The sequence below is a fragment of the Tigriopus californicus genome, chromosome 6 (assembly GCF_007210705.1).
Source record: "Tigriopus californicus strain San Diego chromosome 6, Tcal_SD_v2.1, whole genome shotgun sequence".
NCBI classification, from domain to species: domain Eukaryota; kingdom Metazoa; phylum Arthropoda; class Copepoda; order Harpacticoida; family Harpacticidae; genus Tigriopus; species Tigriopus californicus.
Window position 1 is genome coordinate 7,627,452 of NC_081445.1, and position 24,078 is coordinate 7,651,529.

The following is a 24,078-nucleotide window of genomic DNA, read 5'->3' on the forward strand; positions in this document are numbered from 1 at the left end:
AAGGAAGAAGTTTTCCCCCCGGAAAAGTGACCCTGACCAGGATTGAGACGGGTTTGTCCGAGTCAAGTGCACTTCACTTGCTGCTACCTGCGTCAAGCGCCAAGCGTCAAGCGTCATAAGAGGCTCACAAGTTCGAGGATCGATCGTACGCATTTGGTGTGTTTCTATGGAGGTGGGTGTGTTGGTCGGTTGGTCGTGGTTGGTATGTGTGTGTGTGTGTGTGTCGGTAGGAAGGCTTAGACACTTGCTGCTTGTCTTTGGTTGTTGTGATTGTTGTGAGGAGGATGTTAAATTGAGCGTTGTTGGCTTGAGGGAGCCGCCCTTGTTCGAAAGAACTGGAATACTAGGTCTCCATGTGGCGATGGTAGTGGAGCTGGTGGTGATGTTGATGTTGAGTGCCCGCTTATGTTGGCTGTTGGTATTTGAATGATAATCAGTTCGCCCCTCTTGGGGCGAAGCTGCCCAATCAATCCGGTAGGCTTGTGAGAAGAGCCCCGTTTTGTAACGAAATGTCAGGAATCTTCGACGAACAACGACCTTCTTACTTACGAAAGAACCAAGCGAGCGAGCAAGCAAGCAAGTAAGCAAAGAGGTGCGAGGTTCATTGACCATAAAGCCGAGACAGACTACTCGTACCGAGTATTAAGAGTCAGGCGTACTTTTCGGAACACGCATGTGCTCCAATACCTACTCATCGAGCGGAAACATGCCCAAGGACATGACACCCTACCTTAATGTAACTCTGGACCTATATTCGCACGAATGTTTGGGGGCTGCTCGTCCATTCACATCTCTTCATTATATCTTCATTCAGATTGAGCATCCTCGAGATGCAATTGGAGGGCAGGGATTAACTTCAAAGGAACTCAGAGAGGAGGGATTGAATCGGCCATGATTCATGGGAAGAGAGAGAGGTGCGTTCCGAGGCGTCTGTTCGTAACTCGGTAGTGCTCGAAACACAAAGCCTTGCTGTGGAAGCTCCCACCGAGACAAAGCGGCTCTCTGTGGGTCTGTTTCATGAAGCCCGGAGATTTATAGCCCCAGATCCATATTGCCAAAGATGGCCATCGAACTTGGCCTGTTGGCCATACGTCTTCCTTATCCGGATTTAGACGTGGCCTTCCTGGCGTGACAAGGACAAGGGGGAAGACATGATGTCTCCTCGGGCCATTACCATTCGTGAATATCATGCTCAATTGAAGGAATCGATTCTCTTGCTCCTCAATCCCTAACTGTGATAATAACTGAGGTGAACATGGCAAGCATGCGGATGCAAGCACGATTTTCTCATTACAGTTCAAGCCCATTCATCGAGCATTTCATTCGAGATGTTTGCCACTTCCACTCCTCGCCAACAGATCCGATATTGAGTCTGGCTAACCATGAATGTGGAAACAACTCCATTCTTTTTTGAAGGCCAAGGATGATGACGTGATGCATCCCCCCTCCCAGATGATTCTGTCACTAGACTGGCTTTTAATGAAACTTGAAGAAAGCCACCGTACCAAACCAACTTTTGCTTGATCAGAGTAGTCTCCGATAAACGATGTCCAAGAAGGGTCTAGGTAGCCATTGGACATTCCTGGCAACCAACCACAAGGTGCTACTATGGATTGAAAAAAAAAACACCTGAACCATCACATGACCATTTGACATTTGGTGCAAGGACAGTCAGTTGGAGTGGACTCAATAGACAATGCTGATGGTGGTGATGATTATGATGATGATGATGACGGAAACCGTGAAGAGCCAAGACACAAATTATTAGCGCCCCACGTCAGATGGGTTGGTTTTGAGGAGGATTTGTTTTGCCACAGTTTGCCCACCACTCACGTCGTTAGGTCCATTTTTAAACAAAAGTGCTGATACCCACCTCGATTATTGCAAGCCCAAAAGTAGCCAACAATACATTCACGCATGTCTGTGGTTCGTTCTCGAATGCTTCTTTGACTCGAGTATTGCGCCAAAGAACCGGTCGTGTTATAAATATTGACTGGCATGACAAAGGAGGCGTCGTCGTCGTCTCTCTTTGATTGAATCCCAAGAGATTGGAGATTATGTACTCGTACCTTGTGGCTTGGCAAATGTCCCCCCCCCCCACACACACACCACCACCTCCCTGATTTGGTTTTGAAATGGCCTCCATTCTGACCTCTTGTGTTGCTTATGAATATTGCGATTATATGGGATGACAAGTGTCCGATTCCAATGTCGTCATACCAGACATATCCATAGAGGGCTATTATTAGAGCAGTAACACTTCAATTTGTACCGGTTTTTCTTTCTTCCTTTTTTCCTGTTACCGTAATGGAATGGCCCGGAGCAAATTGGGGTTGGAGAGTACCTTGACTCTTGAAATACGATTGTGTTCCACTTTGATCTTCAGTGACCTTTAAGCTCGAATCCGTACAGCTCATTTTGAAAAGGCGGCGATGGGGATTTTTGTGATGCGCATTACCAGATCAAATTTATTGATCGAGATTTTCCTGATAAGCCTGTCTGTCACGATGCCGGACAACATTCTATTTTGATTACTGGCACACGTTGAGCTCCAATTTTTATTATGTTGTCTCCAATGGAATACCAAGGATGATTCAGTCGAGGATACCATTCAGCAAGACCTGAGAATGACCTCAAAGTCTCAAATGCAAAACATCGTACCTTCATCCATTTACTTTCTAATGCACATCTAATGAATGAACCAAGGAACCGCACACGTGTTATGTTGATGGTGGAACCCCAGAGCCTCGTTTTTCTCATTTGGCTAGGACTCCACTTGATAAGTTGGTGAATGCAAGGTCAATCAATTGGTTCGATGCCAAATGGGGTTCGAAGATTGCGCTCGTATCAATCCATCAATCACGCAATCACGTGGGAAGACTGTGATTGTGAACGTCTCTGCTGGTCACAAGTCACAGGTCACAGGTCTAGTACAGTAAGAGAGGGTCGAGTCTGACCGAGACGAAAACTTCAACACGTCATTTCTAGCCTTGTTTCATTTGTCAAATGCGTCGTAGAAGGATCCATTCAAGAACTTGTTTTCATCAGTGAAGTGCAATCATGGGATCAAACCAACCCGGATCTTCTTCTCAATACCTGGATTCAAGCACCCTTCGTGGAGATTCCAGTACGAATATGACATGTTTGGGAATTACTTGCTCCATGAAAGTTTGAGTTGGTCGTTGTATACTCATATTGAACAAAGCCTTTTCATGAGCCCATTTTTTTTTCTCGTTAGCCAAGCTTATTAGTTTTCTAGAACACATTTCACATTGTCTCGCTTTGACAAGCATGGCTGTTGACATTGATTAATGGATCGTTTGAAGGTTCCTTGCCATTGAAATTTTCATGCTTGCTTCCTTTGAATCAACACGAGATTTCCGTCTCTCTCTCTCTGTTGATTGATTCCAATCCAATTTTACTATTAAGTGATGCAATTTCAACGTAATATTTACTTCCACCTTCTCACTGAAGAGCTCAAATGTACAATAGACTAAGATGTGGGATTTTGTCTGAAGTTGATCAAAAAAACTGTCCGGAAAATACCAAAGTACAAGGATTTAATGACTGATTTTGATGCCAGACGCTTATCCCAAATCATCATTGATCTTCGTCAGGAGATCCTGATTTCCGAGAATCTTTTGGTATACTAAGTAGTAATTGACTGTGGCTAAGCCTCGGAATGATGGTGTGATTAGTCAAGCAACTCAAATTGTGGTGGATCGTCGTGGATGATAGATGAATTGTTGGCCCACTAGTTCAACACTATGCTTATAAATAGTGTTCAAAACGTTCGGCCCAACAAGGACAATTTAGAATGATTTAGCTGGAAACTGCTCTAATTGATCGGAGTCTTTATTGGGTGGATTATTTCCACAGAACTCTCATGGGGGTTGTGTGTCATTTAATGATGAATCATGAGTTCGTTATTGAGAAAAACATGGAATTTTGAGAATGATTCGGAACTTTGCTATCGTTAATCCTGGTTGGGTGTTCAATGTTCAATGTACAGACAAGACAAACTTGGAAGTCTTTCCAATGTTAAGTTTTGAAACGTCATCTTCCAATCATTGATTTGAAGTTTTTTTGGGGGGGGTCGAGATCGACGCGAAAAAGGTCAAAATATTGTTCCAACAATGACATCATTAGACGCCATAAATATGGAAGATGTTGATCATTGGAATTTGAACCTAACACTTCAAAAAATGTGAGGTGTTGATCTTTGGTGTTCTTGGAATATGTTCCATATTCCAAAGTCCGACAATATCAGAATCTAAGATCAAACAGTATCAGATTAAGAGCGAGTATGTTTGGAAATGCACGGAGGTCGTCGAGTTAAGGTGCCGAATTTGAAGAATTTGTGGCTTAAGGGATCTTGCCAAAAGGACGTCTAAATTGGGCAAAACCTTTCCATTCACCAACATTTTATCCTTGAAAACAATCCACCAAAATCGAGTTAATGGGCAAATATGAATCGAGCAATAATTGTAACTTGCATGCAAAGACATGTGATGAAAACCACTTTTTGTCAATCCTTTCAAACACCTCCAAAGTTAGATCAAACCGACCACTTTTGGCACGTTCCTATGCCCAACACCTTTTTTTTGTTTAGCTCTATTAGCTATATCTCTTCACTTTCAAGTCAATCCCAGAAACCTCTTCCTTTAGCATCTTCTATTTAAGTTTATTGCGATCGATAAATGTTCCTGACATGAGATTGATTTGTTCCCATTTTCGTTTCAGATCCAATGCGAAGTAAAGCGGAGAAACAACGCTACGATGGATGGTACAACAATCTCGCACACCCAAGCTGGGGAGCAATAGGTAAGGGCCTCCGTGGGTAATTTCAATTTCATTGGCAAATATACCGGAGAACCTCAAGTCATCATTACACACACACACGTGCAAGAATAGCCCAAAGAGAGAAGATGATGAAGAAAACCTTCAGTCAAGGACGCCTTCAATACTGGACGGAGACGCTAGGGGTGAACAATGATAATTCAAGTGCGGCCTTGCTCTTCCAATGGACCCACTTTTACGCTACACTGGCCACTTGTCCCAAGTTTCAGCTTTTATGTCGTCACAAATTTTGTTATGAGCTCTCAGGCTTTAGTGAATACCTATAGCACAAAATGAGTGAGCTCACACTTTGGAAGCCTTATTATGTATAAAGTTTTGTGAGCAAATATTTTTTGACTCGAATGTTCAATTAGGCCAAAAATTGGGCAGCACTTTTCTTGTCAACTAGAGCCCAACTCATAGGAAGGAAAGTGCATTCAGTTGATTGGGACAAAAAAAAATTGCCAATTTTCTCACCGCCCCTTTCCGTCCAGTGTTGATGTTGTCCTTGGTTCAATATAGTAGCTTAAGAGAGGGAGGGAGGGAGGGAGGTACTGCTCCTGTCGGCGACGTTTGGTCTGGTTGTTGTTGGCTCAAGTTTGAGGGTCTCTTCAGATTTTGCCATATCATTTCTTTCCATTTTGGATGAGCCCTAGTTCTTCCTGCTTGAAAAATCAAAGGGTTTTTTTCCACCGTGGCGATACTGTATGTGTAGAATTATATATACTACTGGTTCCGCATGTTATTCATCCAACTCCTTACCAGTTGACAGCTCTATTACGAGCTCTTCTCAAGACCATCGAGTTAACAAGCAAACCCAGCAATCAAAGGCATGCTAGCAGCATCTGGGGATTTGGAATCGGGAGCAAAAACATGATTTGTACTCTTTCAGAATGTTTCGCTAGGACTGACATTTCCATTTCAAAGGAAGAGAACTTTGAAGTGACACAAGTACAAACTACTACATTGGCCAAATTGATGGATGGATGGATGGATTGTTTGTTGGGAGGTCCGTGACATGGGAGATTCTCTTTGACTTCAGTCATTTACAGGGTGGATAGCAAATATCTATCTTGAACTTTAAACCGAGATACTATCTCCATCAGTTGACTCGATGCAGTTCCGGAGTCCAGTTTTTCTCGAGAAGTCATTCCGTACCTTAATTGATATGCCAGACATCGGTGCAAAATCCATTCCCAAATTTGGATGAGATAAGGATCTCACCAAACAGAAATGAAGGCAATCAGAGCAAACTTGGACTTCAAACAAAACACGCCATTAGTTTCATACGTTGGAACTAGATCTCGTACCCAAAAAAAACATCGAGCAGTTCAAGCTTGGAGCGATTCGACCATGGATTGTTTTAGTGACCAATTTATTGTTCCTTTCAGCTCTAAATGAACACAGTAATTACCAGTCTGGTGGGGTAATGATAATACACTCATCGACCTGGGCAGAGACGGGAGCTAGGGGTGGGTTTCAAATTGAGGAGGAAATGGGTTCTTTTGTGTGACCTCTATTGGAAATGCTGGGGACAGCCCCTTGTCCCTTCAGCTCATTCGTCAAAGCCTCTCCCTCTCCACTTGACTACCAAAACAATTAGCCTTTATTAAGGGCCTCAAATGAAGCATGGTACAACATGTCCGTGGACTCAGTTCGAATTCTTTGTTTTCAAGAATGGTTTGTAAACGATTGAAGGAAATTAGGGAGCTTTTTTTTTTATAAACTATAGCAAATTTAATTACCCACAAATGTTTCTTTGTTGATGTCATCCCCGTCATTATCTGACGCCACCAAGATATGATCTGAAATACTAAGTTTCCGAGAGAAGGCCCGAATGAGACAAAGCACGACATCTTGTACATAATTCGAGCAATTATCCCCGTGGGTCTGAGACACATTTTCTTAGTTTTTCTACAATTATTATCATCATAGTTATCATACAAGATGATGAAAATGTTAAGACTGCAACAACGTAGCATCTCTCTCTCTCTCCATCAACAACAACACTACCATCATACGAACAACTAGCGCACGCATTCACATTTATGTGTTAGTAGCACAGTACGTACGCGCAGAAGGCACGCTCTGAGAATTGTCTGAAACATGAGTCCAAGGACGAGGACAGAAATAATTTGCCAAAACCAGGAATTCGACAACAGACGAGATCAAGCTGCACTCACTCCTCCCCTTGGCCGCAATTGTTGCTATCGTTTAAAGCATGCATGACAGCCAAGGAATCATCATCATCATCATCATCGTCGTCCATTCTGGCTATCCGAAAGAACCTTTCTGAAGAAAAGGGCCCTGGAAAACAAAACGAAACAGGCCTGGAGAAGTTGTGTGGTCGGTACATATGAATGTGTTCCTAAGGTGTTCATTAAAGCTAGACGAGCCAGACGCTTTTTTTAAGAGCCAAGATCTCGCACCTGTCAATTAAGGTTAATGGATTTCGATCGGCTTCCCTGTGTTTTGCTCCGGTTTCTTCAACTCGTCGGATTTGATTTGGAATTCGCTAGGAATTTGATCAATTTTACCGTGCGATTTGGAGGAGGCGTCAATGAAGCAGGAAGCAAAGAGATCCTCCAACATGCGTCATTTGTTGAAATGTCCAGCAAAGTCGATGAGTGCGTATATTGGACGTTCGTTCGAATAAAGACCAACACCAATTGCATACACATTCTTGCTGTTGCTGTGTTGTTGCTGCCGCAGTCGAGTGCCAATTGTAAATTGACTGGAAAAAGAACTGCATCATTGCATGTAATTTCGAGGGCGGCTGGGAGAACAATCACTTTTCAACCAGATGATTTCGGACCCCTCTAAATTCCATCGTGCACCACCACTCCTTAAATATACTCCATGCTGTACGTACAAAGAGTCCGCAATACAAAAAAGCAGCTCTCGGGTTTGTTTGATATTCTTTCCTTTTCTTCGTCTTTTTGAGTCGTTAGAGCAAATTGGCTCGTTAGCTTGTTTGATTGGCGCAAGAGTCATGAGGGAGCCACTCAAGGAAGCAAACTAGGACCATGACACAAAAGCCAGAGTGACATGAACGAGGCCGTATACGACGGGCCTGACATGCAGTTTGAGGTTGTTCGAGAATGCTAATTGAATTGTTATTGCCTCTACATATGTACTCAGTGCACTACTTCTCTCGCTAGTGTATGTCTTACTTCATGGCTTCTTTTTCCTTCTCTCCGTTGCAGATAATCAATTAACACGCAAGGCTCCCGCCTCTTATGGGGATGGAGTCTACACCATGAACGGCAATGGGCGGCCAAGTCCTCGGACCCTCAGCCAGGCCTTCATGAAGGGTAAGGATGGCTTGGGATCGCTCAAGAACCGAACTGCCCTCTCCACGTTTTTTGGTAAGTTCCAAAATGCAATGTTCTCATAATCGGCGTTCTTGATAAATGGATATGTATCCAATGGGTTTCATCTCCTTAAGGGGAGTATCTTGTCCGATTTTGATGGACGAGCCACACCAAATTTGGGCATCATTAAAGTTGTTGCATTATTTGGTATGACAAGAAAACATACTAAACCAGTTAATTCATTTTGTTGTGAGAATGATAGCTGGTTTTCGGATTGTTTCATCGAGGTTGTCTCTCGTACCCAACGCCCTTGTAAGAATATAATTTTGTTGCGATTGTCATGCTTCCGGGATTACAATAAGAGCAAAAAAAAAAGAGGACCAAGGTGCTGGATTCAAAGTTTCCAGCAAGCAAGTGCCTAATTAAAAGTTCAAGTTTAGCTAAAAAGAAAAAAAAGGAGCGTGTCGTTTTAGTATATACATGCTTCTTTTTCAAAGGGTATTTATTTACTTCCCCGTAAAAAGGCACTTGTTCTCGAAATGTAGAGTCAATAAAAAAACACGGCCCTAAAGTTTATTCCCATTAGATTGCTGACCTTTTATCGCCCTGGAAATTGCCACCTTCAATCATGATCAGGTCATTAATATTAATTGAATGTCAAGACTCGAAAATGTGGGGCCCGAAGACGAAAACGAAAGAACGAGCGAACTGGAATGTTTCCACAAGAATGTTGGTTGGAGGTCGTTGGTGGAGGATGTCTGAAGAGCCATTTAATGTGCACGATCTTGATGATGACGACAATGATGATGGCGATGATTGTTTCCTTGCTCAAAAATGCCAATTCCACTAATTGTCAAAATCGTAATTCAGCTTCAGACAGAGAACGGGATCGCCATATTACTTAGCAGTGGTTAGCGAAGGCCATTCATTAGAGTTCCGTCGAGATATGTTTGAGATTTTGTCGGCATTGGCTTGCTGCTCGAGACTCTCGTCAGTGATGCCGTTTTCATGGTGTGGTCTCAATTCGAAAACCAACCACACAGAGTACGAATTGGATGGACAAATGGCTCGGCAGAGAACCGAATGATTGTTCTAATGGGAAGCCGAGCAAAAAGGTCAAACCCCTTCAAGTTGAACAAAGTCAAGGGTGTGTTCGAGGGCGAACCCCCGCGAGTGTCAAGATCACTCGACAAGATCCATTTCCGTAGTGGTTTAGTGGGTTCGCTGGCGGTGGGTGCTTTTCGGGGGTCCGGTCACAAACCATCTTTCATTCCGAGAAGCCCAACGAGGTGGGCACAGATTTTCACCCACTTCAGAGTCCCGACGCATCTCCAATCAATGGATGATGGGATGACGATGGCAAAAGATGTCCTCACGTACTCTTGCGAGCGATCAGGTGTGCGTTGTATGTATGTTTATTGCACTCATGGATGGATGGATGATGATGCTCGGCTCAATAAGCCGGCCAAACCCCTGGGAAGGTGTGAAATTAACCCCGAAATGAAGACTCATTGTGCCACTGAAAAGCACTCTTTATTGCCACAAAAGACCCTTTAAAGCCCGATAAGAGCCATGCCCATGATGGAGCGAGCATCGGTTTCGTGACCATCACCTCACAAGCACGTAACACTGAAGCAACAGCCTCCTCGGAGATTGGTTGTTATTCACGGTATTCAGTGGCTTATTCAGCCGCGATATTTGCAAGAAGACATCTCTTTTTTCCCCCCCGGTTCAACCTGGAAGTAGTCCCATTAAAAGATGCTATCACCATTGTCACCCAAGTGGTAATGACAATCATTACCCCGAGATCCCTTCTCATGTCGTCGGGGGAGATTGGATTTCACGTGGCGTTCCCATTGAGTCGATCCGAGTGTGCTTTGATCGTTAACGTGCAGAACACGGTAATTTGTTGCGATTTGATTTCGGATGGCATTGGGAGATCACAATGAAGATGACGATACGACACCACTAGGTTGCCAAAAGGACCCACAACCAGGCCTTTTGTTATTGACACATGTTGCAATGCACAATGCGCACACACCATACGTACATGCACCCATTCATCAGATCTATTGTTCATGCCCGGGATTTTCACACGATGACAAAAGCCACGTGGGTCGGTTGGATATCTCCAATCTATCTACTCGAGCCATTAGGCAGTAGGTACGAGTATCACTGATGGTGCGATGGGTCCATCTCCAGGCAATTAGAAACCACTTCGAGTCAGTCGATTAGAACCTCGTCGGATTGGGGAGACAAAATCAATGATCCGCCAATCGACAAAATGGTTTGCCAGGCAGGTCACGGCCACTTTCAGGCCCATTCCAAGTCCCCCGAATACTTGGTCATTGAGTGGGGAGGATCGGATGGAAGTTCAAAACCTGTCGAATGTGGGGAATGGGATGTGAGGATTTACATTTTTCGTTCACAGAGACCTTTTTTTTCCTTGAAATTCCACTTCCAGCGAGATCAGATAAGCGGACACCGAGAAGGATTATAAATAATGCATGTTGGCGGCTTTGAAGGCTAGGACAGAGCACGTTCAAACTACTGAACATCGCTTCATTCACTTGAATATGAACTGGGCTGGTTGTGGATTTGGCATACTTTCAAATGAACGAGGCCGTGAGGAAGGGGTGTTCAATGGCCGTTTGTTTGGGCTCGTTTTTGCTTATATACCCATGAACAATACGGTGTATGTATGTATGTATGTACTGTACAGTGTGCGGCTGCATGTACGAATTACGACCCAACAAACAATCCGAAATCGTGAGTACAATCATGAACGAGAAACGATTCGCTCGCAACTCCTTCCTCGTCATCGTGGTTGGTTGTTTTTTTTTTTCATAGCTCCGCGATCGGCTTCAGAAGCGAGGCTGGATTCAGCCCCCCGGGGATTCCGTCCTATTTTGAGCCCCATTTCCCGTCAGCCTTTGAGGGAGTGTTTACAACGCCCCTGAGGCTCTGTTCACCAGATGACGTAGTATTTTGATTGTGTACTCTGTTTCTTTCAGGACAAGTGGTGAGTGCGGAGATCTTGATGGCTAGTGAACACGGTTGTCCCATCGAGATGCATCGCATACCCATTGACAAATGCGACGAGATGTACGACTCCAAGTGCAAAGGGGACACTTTCATGCCCTTCCATCGGGCCCAGTACGACGTGAAAACTGGACAGAGCCCTAATAGCCCCAGAGAACAGGTACGTTCCTTTCAGACAATGCTCAAACAAGTTACAGTTTATGTTCAATCCAAATGTGGGTAAGAACGGACCTATTGATGAGAGCCGTCCCGTATTTGAAGGCATTGGTATGTAAGGTTTGTCAATATTAAACACGCATCCAGTGGTCATTTGAGCTCATATCTCGATCGGGGCCTTGAGGGTTTCTCAGCTTGTTGGTTGCTGAGAGCTCATTCATCTGTCGAAGTGTTCATTGGCGCTCGTGTTTGCTTGGCGTTCAATATCTAATGAATGGATCCGAACACATGGTCTTCCCAAGAATTGAGTTCCGACAGGGCCTCCAATCGGTGAAACGATCTCGCTCGATCGAAATGGTTTAGGTTTCCAGGGGAAAACTCTCGGACGTTCAAAGAGGAAAAATGGCGTTCGACAAGGAAATTTATTTGCACCCCATTTGGTTAATCTCCCTCGTCTTTTCAATCGTGCCACGCATGTCAAGCCATAGAGAATTTGGAGCCATGGCAATCCGTTGATAAAGTCGACCAGATTGGCCACGGACAGGAACCGATGACAACTCAAGGGTCGCTCCGAGATCTAACGCAGTTACCGAAGTCCTCAATCCTCCTCTCAACAACACCTACGAAATGCGGAAACGCAAATAGATTGAAACAATGCCTTGTCCAGGTAGAGGGAGGAGGAGGAGGAGGTGGAATAGTATTAGCAGGGGAGCATAGGAGTATGGCCCTGACCACTGGCCAAGACCCCCAGACCCTTGTCTATTTCAGTGGGAAGGATACCCGACTAACTATCCGGCGGTTAATAGCTCTTGTCAGCTCTGGAAGAGTCCGAGTGAGCTAAAGTTCGTTTCATTCCTTCGTTGATTTAGACCTCTGTGAATAGATCGGCACTCTCATTTGAAGTGACAGCCAGGAGGGTAGAGTCCGTCCACCTCGCTACAGAATGCATATTGGTATACCTGCAGTATATACTTACTGCATTCCTATGGGACGAGTTCAAGGCGGCGAGTCGCTCCTAATGAGAACGAAGATCGAGAAGGAACGAGAGGTGGAGCCGAGTTGGCTTCGGTTAAGGGTCGAAGATTGTAATTAATCATCGAACCCTGACTTGACCAGGGGAGGAAGAAGCAGCCCAAGCAACTCTTAAATCAACCCTTGAGCATTAGAAGTAGGAGTAAATGCTGGTTAGAAATAACCGACATTCGCTACCCGACGGAATTGACCCGACTAAGTCACGCCTTAATTGTGTCATTTCATGGGGGACTTGACAGTCGAAGGACCATTGGTTAACCATTGGTTAATTGGTGCTAGAGATGCATATGTGCAACAGCCTTGTTTTCAGATGCTGTCGGCTTGAACGGTGTAGCTTGGATCCACAGGGCTTTTAGCGTCCATTTTTAAGGGTAGTACGAATGGAAATAACCACTCTTGGAAGTGCCTTGGTTTAATTGGGATTGGTATTGTGAAGATGTACGTATAAAGGAGCTATGGAAGAGGTTGTAATTCAAATTGCTTTGAGATCATGGCTCATTTCTATATGAGAGTAGATGGTCACCATGAGATCCCAACTCAAAATGTTTTTTTTAATAATACTGATCGCTCTTTGCGAGATTCGTTCTCAGGCATGCTCCATTTCACTCTCAAAGTGGCACCTTTTTTTACAATCTCCACCTACCTCTTCATTAGCATGGATCGTAGCTGCCAGATGAAATCGAACCCCCAATTCCTTCGCCATGTCAGTGACAAGATGCGCCGGAGCTGCTACCTTGATTCATCAAACTGATGCGGGTCAAATGAGGCAATAGCACCGAAACGAATGCTGCACCTTTGGCCATACCACGCCAGGGATTAGGTCGTAATTGGATCCGCTCAAATCGGTCTCACGGGATCATGAGTCTAATAATACGGCGATAAGTCTACAGTTCCCGATCGAGACCCTGGGATTTTGTGGGCTGCTGCATCCAATTCAATCGTACCATGATAGAGCTGTCCAATAAATTGGCACCTGAAAGCTTGAAATCTCGATCTTGGCGGCGGAGGTACCTTTTGATCCTCGGTATGCGACACGCCATGCCAAGGGTTCCATAAATATCACGCATGAATCGTATCTATGCATCGGAACACTTTCTATTCGAACCATTGATCCCATTCACCCTTCACATCTCACATCTCACTGTTCTGTCTCTCGTTTGGTTTCCAGCTCAACCGAATGACCTCATGGATTGACGCGAGCTTCGTGTACTCGACCAAAGAGGCCTGGGTGAATGCCATGCGAACGTTCCGCAATGGAACGTTCCGCATGACCGGAGATCCGCTACTGGGGCTGCCGCCCAAGAATGTGGATCGCATACCGCTGCAAAATAATCCGGCTCCTCATGTACTGCGCATGCTTCCGCCCGAGCGAATGTTCCGTAAGTGAGAAAGACATATCTGAATATCTTAACGAACCAATCCCTAGCCAATCCAAAAGTCGCTCGCCTCGCTCTATCTACATAGGATATGTTTTTGTTCGTTTTGTTCGGCCTCGTCAGAGCCAGTTAGTCACGGGGGGGAATGACGACATTAATTGAAATGGGGCCTGCCTGATTTGCCAAATGCCGATTGCATTGCTGTGCACCCGCGGCCATTTGTTTCTTCCATTCGATCAAGCCTTTTTTTGTTCTCCCAAATACCATTGAGTCATTCTGGTCATTCTGGTCAGCCCTGAAAAGTCCTCACCCATGGATCTCATTTGCGGGAGTAAAATGGACAGCTTCATTAGAAAAGCGATGGAGGGTCGGCAGAGAGAGAGAGGCTCGTCGTGCTTTGGACCATTTAGACCCTTCACCAAGCTGATACGCCAGGTTCGGGTGCATGGTCATAACCATCAAAAGTTATTAGCCGTACATATTGGTTAGCTGGTTCATTGGCATAATGATAATACGTAAGGTCGTCATGACTTGGCGTTGCCACGACGAGAGTGAAGGAGGAGACTAATCATTGTAAAAGTCGTGCTACACTTCAGCATTGTAAACTTCATTGCCAGCCAATCCGAGTCCGAGCCAACTTCAGAGTGATACCACCGCTCTACGTGTAGTGAGGACCTCGATTATTTTCGGGGCCAAATGGAACCATTGTGGGTAATTTACCTTGGATTCCAGCCAATGTTAATAATTGCGTCTCGACGTTTCCCTCAATCTCTTCCAATTACTCTGTGCATACTATGGTTCCTCAGAACGAAGGAATGTGAGTCTGACCAATGCGAACGAAACGGAATGGTTCTTGACCATTTGACATGCATGGTCAAATTACGACCCTGGGAGCCAAAGCTCGGAACAATAAGTTCCCTTTGAGCCTCGTTTTTTTTGAGTACTTGGAGAACAAGCTTCCAGCTGGCAAGTGGTCGGTAATTCGCTCACCTGAGGAGATCATACTCTTTTATTGCGTCAAAATTGCTTCCTTAACCTTTCATTTGTACTGTTCTTGGTATTTATGGAATCGTTAGTTGGCCCTTCCTCGATCCGAGCTTCTTTAAAACAAGGTTGTCGACATTTGTTGCTCCACTCGCTATATGTACCCATAGACCCATGTGTGCCACTGAGCCAACCATCCATCCATTCACCCCCACACCCACTCATCTATCCATCCATCCATCCATCCGCTCTTTGGTTGGTTTCGTTCTTTCGCCCACCCTTCCCATCTCTTAATTAGGTTGTCTGTGAAGGTATCTTCACCTTACAAATACCCTCAAAAGCCACAAACCAACCCATACTCATATGTACACACACGCACACATGTTCAGAAGGCCTCCTGTAATGTGTAATATGTCTCGGGGGGGCATGGTATCCGATGATGTTGTCGACAAACCAGAAACAAATCATCGTAACGGAGGTCGACATGGAGGAAACTCGAGCAACCGGCAGGCAGACATATCCATAATTAACCGCCACACTCTTCATCCACATAACATATAACGTAGTAGCTTGTACAAACAGCCAAGGGCATCTTCACGCACGACATGGATCCGAACACTATTTGGATCGGAAGTGTTCGATTTTTTTCTTCTCCCTTGTCACGTTACGGAAGAGTCTGTGATGCGGTTGGAGTTGGCGGTCGCGGGATCGAGGACCGGTCTGGATGATGGAAGCACATCGGAATGTTCGCGCCGATGGTTGGCCCACTCGGCGAGATCCGACCCAAATTCGATGTGGATCTCTTTCGTCTCCATCTTGCCACATGAGCACTGATGAGCAACAACAACCTTGGCAGGTGGGGGTTCACGTGGAAGAATTGGATTATGAATCAAGACGCGAATCTGAAGCGGATCATTCATGCCTTTCCTATGTGCCGGGATGGAGTACTTCCACATTCTTCACCTGCTTCTTCGTCATTGTCAGTATTTTCATCACCTATCCGTCCATTCTTGATGAAGACGTGTAAAGTGCTTGGGACAAAGAGCTGCTGGCATGATGATGCACAGACAAGAAGAGAGTACGAAGTTACGTTTTCCATGCCTATTATTGTGTATCGGAGCGAGGGTTAGCTAGTAGGCTTGGCAAGGGCTGTTTCCCGGAACCGGGAAAAAGAAAAAGTGGCGACACTTCCAGCAAACCACAACGAATGGCGAAGCAAATCGGTTTTGCATTGCTTTTAGGACCCTCGTATATATTTCTTTTTTAGCCCTTTTGTCTTCTCGTTTCCTTTATGTACCTCTTATCTCTTGCTGGAAATGGCTGCTCCCGGGTTTATTACTCAAGTCTCGGGACTCGTCGAACTGATGTGATCACTAATCCTAAATTCAGAGAGTTCCGGGTCTCTTTTGTCTGATGGACAGGATTGCCGTATTGAAGACACATGCATTTTCTCCATTCATGGGAGGTCATTATCGATTGGTCGCTCTCAACCATGGTGATAAAAAAGTCATGGCTCGATAGCAATCGGTCCCACGGCTCGTTTGTCAATCACTCCAGAATGTTTTTCTTCCTGTCTTCATTACTCAGAACGCGATTATCATTCCGAATTAGAGACACAATGAGAACCAGAAGAGCGAACGTTATCCCATCCATCAGCCCGGAAATTGAAACAATTGGAGATCGAAATTTTTTCATCCAATTTATGGCCCAGACCAATAGATTCTTGCCCTCCCTCTCTCCCATTTCAGAATCAGATGCGGCCACCATCGAAACTCTCATTGCAAAACTGGACGATTGATTGAGTGCATTCCCGAATATTGGGCAAGATCTTGGAACAGGGCTTAAGAGCTTTTTTGACTCCTTGTGTTCTTGTTGGTTGTTTGTCAAGAAAATGTTTGAATACGCAATCGAGTGCCTTGATCCGAAGAAATGGTGAAAGTGGTCGAAAAAGGCACATTCTTTGTAGCCTTGGTTGATTTTCTTTTGCTCTTCAATCTTCCCGGTCGACTTTTTGAATGAGATCGCGAGATTCTGAGTTCACATTTGTGCATCTGCTTACGGTAGTACGTACCTGAGTTATCAATGGGCCCTTCTAAAAAGGGACTTATTTTCGCGGGCAAAGCTGAAAAATGGATTTTAAACTAGAGGAAAAATGCCCTTTTTCCCCTCGAGCCAGATAATGGCCAACCATGTTCAAATTTAGCGCCTAACGCTTTTGGGCTGAGCCACGAACAAGTCCAGGATGCGCGATGCATTTCGCCTTTAAGGTCTTAACAACACGTCTTGATGGATGCTTGTCGTACTGCATCTTATCGAGGATGCAAATTCTTATGCCAATTAAGGACACATCTCCTTGGGTAAAAGGAAGAAAAAAATATCGCCTTTTAGTGTTGAGTTTGTCCACGCTCGGCTGATCTTTTTCATAACCCCAAGATATGAAATATCTTCTCGAAAGAGAAACCCTTTCATGCGTTGAAAACGGGTGTGCAAATACGTATATTCTTGGCTTGAATGTGATCATATCACGAAGCAAAAAAAATGAGTCCCATTAGGAGGCCAGACTTAATTACGGCTATTATTATTGTTTCCTGGCCCACGAGATGATTGGTTATGAGCGAGCGAGTCTCGTATGGTGTGGAAGAATGAGTGTCCGAATAAATTTTTTTGAGCCAAGAATGAAGAGGTTGGTCACGGAAGAGGCTCGATCCACGTGCATAACGTGACATCAATGATCATTCATTCGATGAGCGACGTGATTGAAAGCCAATCCGATATGCTTGGGGGCTAGATCAAAACGATTGTGTCCAACCAAACTATGAATGGAAAGTTGAAATGAACATAATAAAAAAATTGGCAGAGCTTTCAATTGTACCGGCGATGGCTCAATTCAGACGGCTCAAGGCCATATGACTGAGCCTCAGGCTGCCGCTTCGGTTGTTGCTCTCCGTCATTTCTATCAGTTTTGTGCTTGGTCTCAAACGCTCAGTTTAGCATGTCGGGAGAAAAGGGGGTGCTTCAAGGAAACGGTTTAGGATCCTCTCAAGGACCATAAAGCCATTCAAGGGGGGAGGATGTTTAATGGTTTCGTTTTCGCGTTACCTCGTGAAATGAGTGCCTTGAAATAGGTGTAATTTTTTTTCTTGGAGTCATTTCTCATTGGGACACGAATAGGCATTTGTTTTTTTTTACCTCTGTAGACGCGTGGTGTGATATTTACGAGGCTCATTAGTCCCTGCAGGTTGACTGTAACCACTCGGGTGAAGTAAAAAAGCCAGCCGTAAAGCTTGCTCAATGTAAGTCAGACAGACAGACAGTCAGGCCTGTCCATTATCATATTCCACTTGAATTATTAAAATGGAATGCTTGTGTTTCCCCGGAAATTTATCGCCAATCTTAGTTTCCTGAAACCAGTCATCTTGGAATCATGCAACTCGAGACCCACAAGGACATCACGCAAATTCTTACGAATGCACGATTGTTTTTGACACGAGTGTTTCGACTGCTGTCTGTGAGCTTCTAATCGCCACATTCTTGGGTTCCATTTTTTTCACAGTTTTGGGCGATCCTCGTGTGAACCAGAATCCTGCTTTGCTGGCATTGGGTGTGGTCTTTTATCGTTGGCACAACGTTCAAGCCGCCTTTGTTCAAGCTCAACACCCGAATTGGATCGACGAGGATGTGTTCCAAGCAGCCCGTAGAAGGGTCATTGCCACAATGCAGGTAAGTTCCCATGATAAATGACAAGTCAATCGGCGATGGCAAAAAGCCAGGTTCATAAAATGTGCAAGCTGGCCTAGTTAGGCCATTATACCTAGTACATTAAATTCGATTTATGATCCCTGTTGTGAGATCTTCATACATGTTGAGGTTGGCTTCTAAATCGAGGGCAATCAGTGGATGGAATGACACGAATATTGAATCACCGAAAATGGCGGCCAACCTTGAGAGTATTTATTATGTAGATTGAATTCTTGAATCATTAAATTTTCCAAGGCACATTGGTGTCCATTTCCTTCATTCATCTACTGTATGATTAACATAACTGACTCTGGACAAGGCTCCTGCCCTGAGAACCATGGCTCAACGTCATCGTCATCTATTTCTTTTCGTTCTTTATTCCAGTCGATTATCATGTATGAATATTTGCCGGCCTTCGTTGGCCAAGAGGTGAGCAAGTACGACGGTTACAAAGCCTACGTTCATCCCGGAATCTCGCACGTCTTCCAAAGCGCCGCTTTCAGGTACTACGACAACCTCTCTCTATTCACCACATTGGAATCTCTATCTACATACTATATACATACATACATACATACATATGCGTACTTAATACTTCCCCGACCCATGTGCTGATGGCTTATTTATGACCTATGACTGGGGCCCGATGGTCCAGCTAACTCATCAGGCGTGACACCGCCCAAAATCTTGAGTGTCTAGCTATGAATTGGAATCAGAACCCAAAATCGATTTGTACTCTTGCAAATGCTCCTGGAGGGAAGAATGGGCTAGTTCATCGGAGGGTGGGAGGTGAATGGGTATGATGCTAAGGCGATTGGACTTGGATCCTGGGATAAAGATTGTAGGTTGAAGTACGAGACTAATATGGATTTGATTATATGTACTTAATACAGCCAAGGACAGTGTCGTCCAATTCCCCAATGGATTTGTTTATTCTGGGCAGCGATAGAACGCAAATCTTGACTCTGACTCTTGAGCCCGACTGGTAGCCAAGGATTATGAGGTCGTTAATCACTCCAAGGACCCGTTTAATTATAGCCCACAGCTGTATTTAGAATTAGAGATGGAGCTTTGGGTGCCAGACGCTATTGGAACCGGAACAAATGCAGAGACTTCAACGCAAGCAACTATCACATCTCGGCTTGGCAACTTCTTGGGAGTAATCACTTCGAAATCATCATCCAAGCATTTATGAATAAGTGAAGGCGAAAATAAGCCCACATATGGCGGCGAGACGCAATCTGAAAATCTGTAATGGGCCCTCTTGATTTACGAGCTGGTTTCATTTTCTACTGCATTAAAACAATACTCTTAGGCTTACCGCACGGAACTTTGGTGAATGACCCAATGAGGTGTTTTTTTGTACTTTCAGGTTCGGTCACACCTTGATTCCCCCTGGCATCTACCGTCGGGATCGAACCTGCGACTACAAGCCGACCCGAACCGGAGGACCCGCCCTTCGTCTCTGTGCCACGTGGTGGGACGCCCAGGTACCTACCTACCTCCTTGTTGTACACTCATCTAATAGTGGGGGGTCAATGAAAATGAAAGGGATAAATGGGAGCTCAAATCCGGAACGCTCATAAATCGATGCACTCTCAATCGAATGACTCGGGATGCCATGACTAGTTAGCCAAATGTTACTTTCAACCTTTGTTCATGTATTCATGAACGGATGCATTTTCACCCATGGCTTCTTGGGTCTTGACCATATGGCAGCATCCTTAATTGTATCTGGATAGGTAACTAGGTAACACATCCTCCCGAGATGAGGGTGGGGTCATTGGACGACGTGTCCGAACACCAATGCCTGGAAAGTACACAATCGGAATGGTATTTAGCCTGTCCATCATTTATCCATCCATCCATCGCCGGGTCTCATTCGTGCGCACCAAAAACTCAACTCTCATCTGAAGCGACGCCAATTGACGCATGCCAGTTGTAAAGCTGACTTTGAGCCGCGAGAATCGGTCGCCAAATGGGTAGGCGCGAAGAAGGACGCGATTGTAATTTGATTTATGACAAGTCTGATCGTTCAGATCTGGCGGTTTGTCCGCTTCATGTTTCATGTGTACTACGTTCACTTGTAAACAAACCACCCATGTTCCGTTTACCAATGCGGATATGTGCGAGTGCGGATTGTTTGCGCCATCCCCGAGTTGCCTGAGGAAATGGATGATGAGGATGACGACGATGGTGATGCGATGATGCCCATTGGGGCTGTCGGGGAGGGCACAAAAGCAATTACTCGGGGCATTAAATGCGTCGATAAAGCTGAAGAAGGCCCTCTTCCAATCATAAATCTCTGGCTCGTTCTTCCTTCCACCGAGGAACAAGCCATTTAATGAGACAGATTGTGCACCATTTGTCGGTCACATACTACGTACATACTGGCACACATGCACACATACACACACATGAGTCCGAATTCTTCCTTGGCGGTAGTTTGGGGGCTGTTAGATCATCAGGTAATGAATGCACTTCACACTGCGTAGTTGGGCCATATGCATTGAATGGATTATCCCCCCCCCCTCCTCCTTCTTCTTCTTCTTCTTCTTCTTCTTCTTCTTCTCTTGAATCAAGTGTGGATCGGCCTTCTTCAACTTGAAGTACTCGTTCATGTGCAAACACATTTGAGTAGTACTGGTCGCAGTACGAGTACACACGGTAGGGAGGGTGATGGTGTGAGTGGAGAATGTAGCAGATATTAGCCCGGAATGTGCTCCTGGAAGAATGACGAAGAGCATGGGATTCGAAGAACCAAGACTTGGTTCTTCACTATCACACGAAACGTCACCTCATTCGCTCGCTCTGTCAGTTGCGAAATGACAAATGAACCAAACAAGCCCCGAGCAGAAGACATACAGTATGATCGTAAAGTTCCTTCCCCTTGATAACATATGGATGGTTATGCAACTCCTCGACCGATTTATTTGATTTAACAAGATATGGAATTGTTCTTCTCTTCCACGATTCATCTAAATCAAGAGAATAATCCAAGACCTTGAGAACGGGCTTGTGCTTGTACATACTAAACGATTTGTTTCATGCTTTTAATGTTTTACTTAAAGTAGATGATCTGATTCAATGCACCGGCTTAGCTTCTTAAAACGGCCAAAACGTGCCGTTGAAGTAAATTCCTAGTTATTACCACATCAGTCTTCTTTCTTCTGATATTATGAAAATTTAGCTTTTGATGGTGTCATGGAGAGCAATTTCTAATAAGGCAATTTCGGGTCTTTCATTTCCGTGTCAACCAGAAATGGACAGAACTACGCCAGTATGCTTCGTCACGGCCTGAAATCAACGGGTGGTGGGGGTTTTCCGAGACTCGCCCACATCTTTGGAAATGTCAATCTTGACTACACATTTGAAAGCAAGCACCATTATCTGAAAGACTACATGACGCACTCCTTCGCGAGGGGCAAGGACTTTAGGGTCATAGTGTACGCATATTTGGTGATAGCTTACAAGTAGATATGAATAGTATTAGGAGGCCTGGATCGGCCGTTAAGAGTGAGCGTTGAACTGCGGGCTTGATGTAATTTTGGTATCACTTGCAGTAGCTTGTAATGGCTGCTCTAATTTTCTATCTCTTCTTTAATTGCCGTCATTTGAGGTTTCTTCGAAGAATACAATGCCGTGATCCCTATTCTCTCAGGATGTTCAAGGAAGTTTGAATGCACCACGCATTAATAATTATCAGTGTTATTATTTCGAGGTTTTTTTTGTGGTTAAGTGAGTTACTACCTAAAGACTGACAAGTGCTGAAGGACAATGCACATATCTTCACGCCTGGATGGTGGAAAAATTGGAAGATGAAAGAAAAAAAACGTGATTGCCCTTGATCCATGTTGAAACAGGATTTAGAATTCCAAAGAGCAATACTATTTATCTGTGTTATCGGCAGTAGCTCGTCCATTATATTGTTGCCATCAAAAGTGTCTCGAATCTCCCACTTGCAACTCATTGGAGCACCCCCCGCTCATTCATTAATTGCATCCATTTCCAGGATGAGATTGACAATAACTCCATTGAGGAAATCATCATGGGTCTCTCAAGTCAATTGGCCGAGCGCGAGGATTCCGTCCTCTGCTCAGATGTAAGGAACAAGCTCTTCGGTCCCATGGAGTTTTCCCGGCGAGATTTGGCCGCTCTGAACATCATGCGGGGTCGGGACAACGGCTTGCCGGATTACAACACGGTTCGAAAGTGCAATAACTTGGAAATGATCCAGAGTTTCGATGAGATCAACCCGAGTCTGAATGCCACCAACCCTGAGATCTTCAAGAAGATGGAAGAGCTCTACAAAGATATGACCAACATCGACCTCTACGTGGGTGGGATGCTGGAGTCCGTGGATGGACCCGGACCCCTCTTCACCAAGGTGATTGTGTCGCAATTCGAGCACATCCGAGATTCCGATCGCTTCTGGTTCGAGAACAAGGAACAAGGGTAAGTGGATGGGGATTGAGGGTGGTTCCTTGTCATTGATCTCTTGTTCTCTCGGTCCCATTTCTAGGATCCTCTCCGATGACGAGATCCAGTACTTCCGGAACATCAAGTTGGTGGACGTGCTCTATGCCACCACGAACATCACTCCATCGGATGTGCAAGACAATCTGTTCTTTTGGCTCAATGGTGACCCGTGTCCACAGCCTGAGCAATTGAATGCCACCACTTTGGAGCCCTGTCCCTTCCTCAAGGGTTACGACTACTTTCAGGTAAGGTTTTTATTGGTTTCTTGGCTTCTCCTTCCTCGAAGCATTGGTTTTGGGGGGCAATGAAAAACGAATTTGACATGTTTACTTGAGCACAGGAATCCAGTTTCAATGGCTTGTGAATGCCTTTGAAATTCAGTCTGGCGAGATTAATAGCCCTTTCATGGGTGTCTCATTCAAGCCCCCCTTTTGGACAGGGGAAAGAAAGGGAGATCGCTTCAGAAGAAAAGAGTCTTCCACCGTGGAATTTTGAGTCCAAACTCGTTATTCGACACTTTCGGAATACTCGAAGTCTCAAAGTCTCGAACGATCCTTGAGTGGACAATTTGTCAGGCTGTAAGAGTGGATTTTCACTTTCTAAAGTACTGCACGTACGTAGAGATACATGAAGACCCGCTAGTATCACTATCTAGCTCTTTAAAATTGCTTGGCTTAGAGCTAGAGGAATTGAGGATGCTCGATGATTAGCGTCGTCTGGTATCGATCTTCCCTTTGGAGACAGACAACCTTGGTCGGAAAAGAATCAGGTTTCGCTCAATCAATCACAATCATGATTTTTCCCCCCTGCCAACGTCTCTGTGGGATGAGCCTCAAGTGATCACACCATTCGCTTGTCTCCATTAAATGAGATCGTCAAATCCGTCCGTATGCCGACTAATGGTTCGCGAGGCTTTTCCCAAAAGAGCCAAAGTTTGGCGGACGATGTTTCATTATGGTTGGCCCCGCAATTGGCCGACTGGCTGGCTTCTCATGGTTGTTAGCATGTTCTCGAGTGTTGTTGAAAGATGAATCTGATGACAAAATGCGGAACCTCGGAGAAATCCGGAACTCGACATCTCGACATGGCGATGGTGAGAAGTTAATGACGAAGTTCAC

General features: G+C 44.8%; 1 protein-coding gene across 1 annotated transcript in view; it reads left to right on the forward strand.

Moving 5' to 3' along the window:
- LOC131882785 (dual oxidase-like) overlaps positions 1-24,078 on the forward strand; it is a 34,799-nt gene that overhangs the window by 3,250 nt on the left and 7,471 nt on the right. Inside the window, exons 2-10 of the mRNA XM_059230045.1 lie at positions 4,744-4,824; positions 8,046-8,207; positions 11,168-11,355; positions 13,552-13,762; positions 18,297-18,463; positions 18,866-18,984; positions 19,854-19,971; positions 22,494-22,936; positions 23,004-23,205. Of these exons, the coding sequence (XP_059086028.1) occupies positions 4,744-4,824; positions 8,046-8,207; positions 11,168-11,355; positions 13,552-13,762; positions 18,297-18,463; positions 18,866-18,984; positions 19,854-19,971; positions 22,494-22,936; positions 23,004-23,205 (1,691 nt within the window). The remainder of the gene's footprint in view (positions 1-4,743; positions 4,825-8,045; positions 8,208-11,167; positions 11,356-13,551; positions 13,763-18,296; positions 18,464-18,865; positions 18,985-19,853; positions 19,972-22,493; positions 22,937-23,003; positions 23,206-24,078) is intronic.